A 10851-nucleotide genomic window follows, 5' to 3' on the forward strand; every position below is an offset into this window, starting at 1 on the left:
GGCTCCCTGAAGGCGCATGCACACTTACCAAGACATGCACGCTTCTCAAAGCATACCTGCAATGAGTGTGTCAGAAAAGCACACCTGACACCATACCTTAACAGACCGGGCATATCCCTGACGTAACAGTGGAAACTTCTACCGTACGATTCTCTGCCTGACCATGCCGCCAACCATGTCATTTTTCGATGACACTTTCCCCGAAGAAGATATTCCCTCCTGCTCTTCTTATCGTTTGCGAGGCTGAGCGGGGAGTTTACTCGGCCGAGCCCTCGTATTGCTGCTGGAGTGACCGATCCGAGCGGGAGGCCTGCTCGCCCCCAGTGCTTCATCCTGCTTCCGCCTCGCCGCGCGTGGGCGAACAATGTCTATCGTCCGACTGAACGGGGATTCCACTCGGCCCCTGAGCGTCGGAAACCCAGCGTTGAGCTGGGCTGTCACACTGTCGCTCGGGCAGGTATGCCGGCTGCCTGGCCGGGCACTAGATGTTGACCATGTTGACTCTGATTCCCACATGTCATTGGCTGTTCTATCATCCAAATCCCACTTTATCACCGGATCAATATGCTTTTCTTATTCTTCTTTTCTTATTTAATTTTTTATAAAGTAAATTCATAATGGTAAATTCCTTGATTATTATTACTGTATTTTTTTTATATTAGACCCTAAAATTAAGGATTATAATCCGTATTTATATATTGTGATAAGATAGAAAATATTTTAAAGAAATTTTGTTCTATTACTTTATCATCTTTATCATTTTCTGTGTCATCCAGGGGGCATATCTTGCCACGTCGATCAGCCAACGAGACGATAAGTAATTTATTGTCCGAAAAAGATAATACACCCTTTTGCATGTGGAAGAGATATTAGTTTTAATTAGGATATCTCTTGTAGGGTGTAAATGAATTATATCATTTGTGAGTTATTTGAAATTCGATTTGATAAAAGTTTATTTGAACTTATTTAATGAGACTCGTTAAGATAAATAAATCAAGCTCAAGCTTCACAATACTCAGCTCGTTAGCTCATGAACACATTCATTAATCTCATGAATCAATTTTTAAATTAAAAAAATAATAATTTTGATATTAAATTTATAAATTTTACAGTCCATTTATAAAAAATATAGACAAATATATTAAATTTATTTATTAGAATAAAATTATAAATTTTAATAAGAATATTATAATTTTTTCTAAATATATAATTTAATTTTTAATGAGTATTTAAATTTATAATTTATACTTATGAAGCTCGTTTAGGTTCGATAAAAACTCGAATAAGTTCGTGAACCATGAATATATTCATTAAATAAAGCTCGAACTCGGCTTGATTATAAACGAGTCAAGTTCAAATATTCAAGAGTTCGACTCCGCTCGATTCGATTACACCCCTAATCCCCTACAGCTTTTATATATTTTTGAGGCTTATTTCTTTTTATTTCCAAATCGATTTTGATCAAAAGAAAAGAGATATATAATTCAATCGATCATCTCAGAGAGTTTACGGGGGAAAAAATATGAAAGAATTATGATTTAATCAGCCATCTCTATACATGTAGATATATATTATTTAATCTATATTTATAATTGTGTAGTAAATATATATATCAATCAAGCAATCGTGCCGTTACGCCGGCCGATCCGGCGCCGGACATGCCTCCGCCATCAGTTCCTCCGCCACCATCTTTCTGCTGCGGTTGATGGTGATTAAGCACAGGTTTACGTGCTCCTCCAGCTCATTCAACTGCTCCGCCATCCCCGCCGTCCCTCGCTCCACCTCCCTCGCCGCCTCCCTCAACATCTGCGGCTCCTCCCTTCCCCTCGCCGCCATCCCGGCCACCCAACGGACGTGCTCCAACTCGTCGTGCGCCCGCCGCACCATACGGGTCATCGTCTCCAGGTCCCGCCCGACAATGTACGCTCCCCGCGCCGCCGCGTCCACCTGCGCTGCAAGGCTCTTGAGCCACCACCACGCCCCTGCTCTCCTGACCTCCCTGCGGCGCTGCCGCCCAGTCACCACCGCTGTGGGGGTTGCCACCGCCACTGCTCCGATGCAGACCCCTGTGTGTGCGGCGATCGCCACTGCGATCACCGTGGCGATGCCACACGCAACGACGGCCGCAACACCGGCTGCCTGCCTGGCTACGCGGTGGAGCCGAGCCCGGCGGAGGATCCGCCGGTGGGCGCGCGTCAGCTTCTGGGCCAGCTGCCCGTAGTCCGACTGCACGGAATAGAACTGAGCCAGATTTCGCGGGTGGAGGGGGTTTTCCAAGTCGACGAGGGAAGCCACATGGTCGAACGCAGCATCGCCGGCGCCGGAGGAAAGCTTGATCAAGAAACGGCGGAGAAGCCGGTGGTGCAATCTCGCGCTGCTGATGGCTGCCAAGAGATTGGCGCACGCGAAGCAGGCCCTAAGTGTGACGTCGAAGTATTCGACGAGAAGCGACTTCACTTGGAGCTCGAGCTGGCCGCCGCCGGCTCTGTCATCCTCAGCAGTCATCTGGGCGAGGACGGTCTCTTGACTCGGATCGAGGACGAAATCAGGAAGTCTACCATAGGAAGCTAATGGAGAAGATCCACAAATCAATCCCTTTTGATCTCCACCGCTATCCTCATTATTCTTGTCATCGCCGGAGATGATGGGCACGGATGAGACTCGCCGGAGACTTTGGTCGTGGACTTTGGACCACATGTCGAGGAAAGATTTGGTTCTGAGGGTCTTGTAGTACTCCTCAGTGACGTTCACCGGACTTGTGGACTTGCTCTTGACCATCGCCATGCCAAGCAAATGCCGATCACCTGCAAGTGCATATGTCAATCAACAAAGAGGAAAACGAAGAAGAATTGAAGAAGCAGAGAAGGGAAGCAACACAAGAAATAAGCCCAAAAAACAGAGCAGATCATGTAGTGAACAATTCAACTTAAATTACTTGTTAATTATATAACTTGAGGGGCAAGCAAAACAATCCTTCTTTAATTTTCCAAAATAATAATAATAATAATAATAATAATAATAATAATAATAATAATAATAATAATATAAAGAAATTAAATTGCTCACCGGAGAAGTTGCAGAGACCGGAGGAGGAGGAGGAAGTAGAATAATGCATGGGCATCCCCCGCATTGCCTTGATCTCGGCGGGAAGCTTGAAAGCAATAGCTTCAATCGCCGATGTGCATATATAGAGGAGCAACGAAGAAGAAGCTTTCTTACAAGGCAAGGGAGAGAAGTAGAGGCGGCTGCAAATCATTAACCGCCACCGCCATTGACAGCACACGCAAGAGCTCCAGGGACGGTCAATCCCTCATCGTCGCGCATGTGTATTCACTGAGATGTTGCTTTATCTGGTTTCCTGCAAATCTGCGTGCGTGCAGTTAATTAATTTCGCTGTAAAAACGAATCAAAAATAAAATTGGATCGCTCGAAATCAGAACAACCATTATCTGGAATTAGAGTTCATCAAGCAAGAAGCTCGCAGGCCCGAAGGGATCTCTGCGCCGCACGATTACGGCCACAAGCGGCCGAGATTGAGCCACGTCATTCGGTTCCATGCAGGGTTTCACGCCAGTTGTTTCCCCCCTTCTTTCCTCTTCGGTTCTTCGCAATTGCACTCCATCGTCCATTTCTCAGGATCCGGAGAGGTCAACGCGTTTTGCGAATTTCTCCTTAAGTCCACTGTTAAATCGATAATCTCACAATTAGTTAGTTATACATGTGATAATTAATGATTAATTATGCTACGTAATCATCAACAAATGTGCTTGTAATTATCATGCTGGAAGAGTAATCGATTTTGGATAAACACGAGTGATGAGAAAGTAATTATTCAGGTGTAATTAAGGTAGTATTTTGGTGATTGTGTGCATCCCACAAAATACACGTACGGCGCGGATAATAATTATCAGGAGCATGATTGGGCGAGGAGTGCACTTAACCCTAATACTGTTAACGGACATAATGGGATCGGGGGCGTTTAGTGTCTCATTAAATCCTGGATTGTATATTTGGATTTGTGTGAATCTTTTAATCCGGCGAGATAAGATTGGTGGGCGGGACCCGGGATCCAGTCATCAGGGTGACGTGGCTCTTCGAGTTTCAGTTCCTCAAGAAATGGCTTTCGTGAGATGGACCGCAAGCGATGGGGTCCGGGAAACGCGTCCACGTGGATTGATTTGGATCTCGGCATGCATGCGGGCGAAGAAAGAAACAAAAGGTTGTATGTGCATATTTTAATTGCCAATCATATCCATAAAAGATTAGTATTAGTATATATATATATATATATATATATATATATATATATATATATATATATATATATATATATATATATATATATATATATATATATATATATTTTATTGCATAAGAGTATATCATGATTTTTTTTATTTTAATTAAAAAATAAATAAAATATATTAATTTTGATTAAAAAAATAAATAAAATATATTTTTTATGATTTTATTGGTAGGGTTCAGGCATCATAATTAGATATAATTTTTTAGTTATTTTTTTAAAGATTTTATCTCTAGGGTTTAGATTTTTCAATTGGATTATAATATTTAGTTAAAAAAATAAAAATGAAATAAATTTAAGTATTTACGGAGTATTGTAATATGTTAAGGGGATATCGTAATGTATTAGCTATTTATATAAAGAAATATTTTTTTTAATTCAAAATGTCTCGGTTTTGTAATTTTTTTATTTTGAATTAAAAAATAATTAATTTTTTTAAGATTTTATTTTTAGGGTTGAGATTTCCGAATTGAGTTATAATTTTTAAGTTAATTTTCTTTTTAAAGATTTTATCTTTAGGGTTTAGACTTCCCAATTGGATTATAGTGTTTAGTTAAAAGAAAATTTTAAAATGAAATAAATTTAAGTATTTAATGAGTATTGTAATGTGTTTAGGGGATATATCTATATACTAAAATTTTATATAAGAAAATGTTGAATTTTTTAAATTCAAAATATTTAAAAAATAATAATTAAAAAAAAAGAAAATTGATATTGTGTGCGATGCGCACAGTCGTGCACTGTGTGCATCGCGCATAATATCAAAACTCTCTCTCTCTCTCTCTCTCTCTCTATATATATATATATATATTTATGATCCGGGTGTTAGCAGGGGCATAGGGAACAATTAAGGAAAATGAGTGGCAGTTGGGTCTTTTGGCACCTTGAGGGTTTTAGTGTTTTTAAGGAACACAGTTCACGCAGAAGAGGGAGGGGAGCGGGGGTTAGTTTCTGGAGGCCGCCACCAACACGAAGGAAGAGAGGTCATCTTCCTCCCCATCTTATGCCGTTCGTCGGGGCCATCGTCGGCCTCCGACCCCTCTCGCCGTCCCTTTTCTTTCTTCTCTGGACACACAGTAGCGACGACGAGCAAAGGAGCCGCCGTCTCTAGCGGGCATAACCGCTGCCACCCTCTCCCGCAACCGTTGCCACAGCCTCTGGCGAGCACTGCCGCCTCCGGTGGCCACCATCGCCGCCCCAGGCCGCCTCCGGTGTCTACGGATGCCACCCCCGACGTCCCCAGCGGGCATCCACACTTCTTCTAGCCACCACCGCTGCTTCCAGCGGTCCTCGATGCCGTCTTCTGCAGCCCTAGCCGCTGCCGCCTCCGACGGTCCTCATCGTCGGCCCCCACTCCTCTCCTCCTCCTCGCAGCGCATCTCACAGCCGCGACTTCGCCTCTGTTGCCGCTGAGTCCAGCGGCCACCGCCGCCGCTGCCCCTGGCGGTCACCCTTGCCACGTCTAGCGGTCTTTGCAGCCGCGCGCAGTAGCCTCTGCTGTCGCCTAGTCCAACAGTCATCGAGGCCACTTCTAGTGGTCGTCGCCGTCCTCCGAGGCCACCTACAGCGATAGTCACCAGTCGACCCACGTCCACCACTGATTCCATAGCCGTTGTCATCCGCCAATCTGGTACTGTACTGGCCTGCGAGCCACCATTGTATTTCGGCCTGCGAGCCGTTGTGGTGTGTTCGGCCTTCGTGCCGATATTATATCCCGGCCTACGTGCCGACGTCATCTCTAGACCAGCGTGCCGCTAGTATTTCTCGGTCGGCCTGTTGTTTGCCAGGTTCAGGTTACGCTGGGCTCTCGGCGGGCGGATCCATCTCCTCAGCTGATATATTCATCTATTCTTCACAGCCGCGACGACTCGATCAGCGCCGCAACCAGCTCATCCATCCATCCGAGGGCGCCCCCCCGGGGCCAGGGTACGCCATTGTACCTTTCCTGCATTTGTTTCACTATTCAGTTTCAACTACTTATACATTTGTGGGACCCGCCTCGAGCATCGGGACAACCCGGTCACTAGATACAGGTACTGTCGACCCGAGGACTTCGGACAACTTGGTCAGTCAACACGGAAGATAGCTCATCATCCGGGTCATGGAGATGCGGTCAACATTCCGGACACGACACACCGGCAGGTCCATCTTCTCAGCTTCCCGACAGGATCAATATATATATATATATATAGAGAGAGAGAGAGAGAGAGAGAGAGAGAGGGAGATTTGATATGCTAAGTGACACTTTATGCGCTACCGTGAGCGAAATCTGATGTGGGCTATCTGAGGCGGCCAAAACCCAATTTTTTTAATCTTTCTCTCATTTGCATGCAATAACTTTTTTCTCTCATCTGCATGCAACAATTTTTCTCTTTCATCCGCATGCAACAACTATAAAATTTTTTAATCTCTCTCATCTGATTGCATGTAACAATTACTATGCTAATAATTTTTAAAGGTGATGTAGTTACTACAACATTGTAGCAGCTACTACACAATAGCTAGTACACATTGTAGCAGCTTCTGCACCGTTGTAGCAGCTATTGTATCGTTGTAGCAGCTTCTGCACCGTTATAGCAGCTACTGCACCATTGTAACAGCTTTAGTACTGTTATAGCAGCTTCTGCACCGTTGTAGCAACTACTGCATCGTTGTAACAGCTACTGCATTGTTGTAATAGCTACTGCACCGTTGTAGCAGCTACTGCACCGTTGTAGCAGCTACTGCACCGTTGTAGCAGTTACTGCGCCGTTGTAGCAGCTTCTACAGAGTTATAGCAGCTTCTGCACAATTGTAGCAGCTTCTGCACAGTTGTAGCAGCTTCTGCACCATTGTAGCAGCTTCTGCACAGTTGTAGCAACTTCTGCACAGTTGTAGCAGCTACTGCACAGTTGTAGCAACCTCTGCACTATTGTACCAGCCTCTGCACCATTGTAGCAACTTCTGCATAGTTGTAGCAGCTACTGCACAGTTGTAGCAGCTTCTGCACCATTGTAGCAATTTCTGCACAGTTGTAGCAGCTACGTAACAGCTACTGCACAGTTGTAGCAGCTTCTGCACCATTGTAGCAACTTCTACATAGTTGTAGCAGATTCTGCATAGTTGTAGCAGATTCTGCATAGTTGTAGCAACTTCTACACAGGTGTAGCAGCTACTGCACAGTTGTAGTAGCTTCTGCATCATTATAGCAACTACTGCACCGTTGTAACAACTATTGCATAGTAACTGCTACAAATTGTAGCAGCTACTGTATAATAACTGTTATAAGTTGTAGTAGCTATTGCATAGTAACTGCCACTGCACCGTTGTAGCAGCTACTGTATAGTAACTGCTATAAGTTGTAGCAGCTACTGCACAACATTGTATCATCACTACCATAATAATTTTTTGCATGTAATAGTAGGAGAGAAAAAATAAAATATCATTTTAATTTCAAAAGAAAGAGAGAAAAGTTGTTGCATGCAGATGAGAGAGATTAAAAAATTTTATAGTTGTTGCATGCAGATGAGAGAGAAAAATTGCTGCATGCAGATGAGAGAAAGATTAAAAAAATTTAGATTTTGCCACGTCAGATAGCCCACATCGGATTTCGCTCACGGTCGCGCATAAGGTCTCGCTTAGCATATCAAATCTCTCTCTCTCTTTATATATATATATATATATATTTTAAAATATTTTTTCAAAATTTTCGGATATGAATTGAACTCATTAAATTTAAATTGCCTCTTAGGGGACAACGGTGCAACGTTAAAGAGTCAAGTTGGATTTTTAGAGTCCCATAGATTAATTTTTTATTGTGAAATTCGAATATTCGATTCAGGGCACACACAATTCTACAATGATGGATGGTCAGTAGAAATTAGCTACAGATGCACAACCGTCCGTGTTTTCGAATTTACTTGATAGGTAAACCAAAAGAAGGTCGTCCACCTTCATAACAATTTCGTGGATCAGCTGGTAAATTATCTGATTGTTTGTTCAAATGGCCAAAAGTCGAGGGTCGTCAGTTGCATACGGAAATAATATTCCTGATCTACTGGTCAAAAACTCCTAAGACCTCAGTCAACTTTCCAGCCCAGCACTCATCATGATTTACTCCCTCTGAAATCCTAAGGGGCCAGGCTCAGGAGACCGCTACGATTCTATCTTTTTTGCTCAAATTTAGTTCTCTAAAAGTCTAGACACCAAAATTAAAAAAAAAATTTATGGGGCAAAATAAATCAAAAGGACTTTTCATTTTTTCAATCATCGAAAAGATACTTCTTTTTCATTTTTAATCAAAAGAGTTTTCTACCTCACTGCTTTTCTTGTAAAATGATAGAGTTGTTGTCAGTATCTTTGCCACATGCACTTTATACAGTGCCAGATGAATTTATCCTGCCCAATAATATTTATATTATAGTAATTATAATTTCATAGTTACTACACATATTATAGTAATTAAAGTTTCATAATTATTATATATATTATAGTAGCTATAGTTTTATTGTTGTTACAATACTTTAAAAATATTCATGTTATAATAATTATAATTTAATAATGATTGAAATATGGATTCAACTATGTTCATTTATATATATATATATATATATATATATATATATATATATATATATATATATATACTTTATAACAGTTATAAAATTATAAATGTTATAAGTATTTTAGTAGATACGGTTTTATAAATGCTATAATATGAGTTTAACTTTCTCACTTAATATTCACTTTGTAATAACTATAAAATCCTATCTATTATAATGTTTATAGTAGTTATAATTTTATTTATAACTAATATGTATGATCTATTCATAATTTAATATGTGTGGTGTTGTGCTATTTTATTATGGGGCTGATGGGATGAGATGCTTGTGAATTAAAAAAACTTTCTGGGGTTCGATAAAAGATTTGAATACTAAGAAACATTTTTGTCCATAATTCTCTAATCTAAAATAACAGTAGAAGATAAAAATAGAAGCAAGGTGTCCTAAGTATTGACACATAAAATGCATGATAGTTTATCTATAATAGGCAAGGTTCGAGTTCCAAAAAATGCATCACTTGTGTTCATTCCACTATACACTTAACATCTGTGCTCATGATGAAGCAAGTGTGGTTCCACGTTCTAATAGAGCACACCAAGGTTGATGATGAAGATACTGCAAATGTTGGTAGTCAAAGTCGATATGGTGATCACGTGTGACACTTCTATCATCCGACGGCACTCTATGGATTCCGACCACCACCGTGCCAGACCTCGAGTCACCTCATCAAGTAACATATCCCTTAACTCCTCCGCTTGCACCACTTCCGTGTCGTCCCTCCTCTGCAAATGCCGACGTTCTCATTTTTTTCAGAAAGAAAATCATAGAAATCCAATTTTGGCATGAAATTCGAACTTCATACGCTCAAGAGTAAGCTGCCAAGTGTATAACAATTACAATTTCATAACGATTCGAATATAGATTCAACTATACTTATGTTCATTTATATATATATATATATATATATATAATATATATATATATATAGTATTGATACTGTGCACGACTATGCGCGCCGTGCATAATATCAGTGTTTTTTTATTTTTTTTAATTTTTAAATTAAAAAATAATTTAAAAATTTCTTTACGATTTTATTTATAGGTTCAGGCTTTGGGTATAGTGTTAAAGTTATTTTTTTTTTTAGATTTTACCTATAGGGTTTAGGCTTTCTAATTAGGTTATAGTGTTTAGTTTAAAAAAAAAATTAAGATAAAATTAATTTAAGTATTTATTGAGTATTGTAATGTGTTTAGGGGATATATCTATATATTAAATTTTAAATAAGGAAATGTTGAATTTTTTAAATTCAAAAAATTTTAAAAATTTTTTTTTTAAAAAAAACATTGATATTCGCGCACAATATCAATACTATATATATATATATATATATATATATATATATATATATATATATATATATATATATATATATATATAATCGTAAATGTTATAACTATTTTAACCGTTATGGTTTCATAAATGCTATAATATGAGTTTAACTTTCTCACCTAATATTCATCGTAAATGTTATAACTATTTTAACCGTTATGGTTTCATAAATGCTATAATATGAGTTTAACTTTCTCACCTAATATTCATTTTGTAATTGTTGAACCCTAAGGTTATTTTTGGTATGATCAACCAAGTTAGGTTATGCCCTATTTTGATTTGATCATTGTATCTAAGTGTGTAGGAGCTTAGGAGCACAAGAAGTCGAGCGGAAGACGCGATTAGCGATAAGGACGACACGGGAGAGAACCGACAGGCTCGGTGCGTCCGAGGGACGAGATGCCGCGGAAGAGTACACCGGTGGACAAGAAGGACGTGCACGACGTTCGAGGGACGAGAAGTCGAAACGAAAGTCTGCTCGAAGAGAAGGCCGAAATTGGGTTTAGGTGAGCCTTATTTCGATTGGCCAAAATCACCCAGACAATCGGAGCAGCATAAAAGCTAGATTGGAGGTATGGAGCTGCTAGAGGTGCCTTCAACAGGAGTTGAAGGCACCTC

The 10851-nt window shown here is 40.2% G+C and overlaps 1 protein-coding gene across 1 annotated transcript; it reads right to left on the reverse strand.

Annotated features, from left to right (window-relative positions):
- Positions 1 to 1491: 1491 nt before the first annotated feature.
- LOC122030477 (putative UPF0496 protein 2) lies at positions 1492 to 3229 on the reverse strand. Its single transcript, XM_042589695.1, has 2 exons — positions 3067 to 3229; positions 1492 to 2804 (listed from the first exon to the last, which is right to left on the reverse strand). The coding sequence occupies exons 1-2, from the start codon at positions 3128 to 3130 to the stop codon at positions 1633 to 1635; spliced, it is 1236 nt and encodes a 411-aa protein (XP_042445629.1). The 5' UTR covers positions 3131 to 3229; the 3' UTR covers positions 1492 to 1632.
- Between the last annotated feature and the right edge of the window lie 7622 nt (positions 3230 to 10851).

The sequence above is a fragment of the Zingiber officinale genome, chromosome 10B (assembly GCF_018446385.1).
Source record: "Zingiber officinale cultivar Zhangliang chromosome 10B, Zo_v1.1, whole genome shotgun sequence".
NCBI classification, from domain to species: Eukaryota; Viridiplantae; Streptophyta; class Magnoliopsida; order Zingiberales; family Zingiberaceae; genus Zingiber; species Zingiber officinale.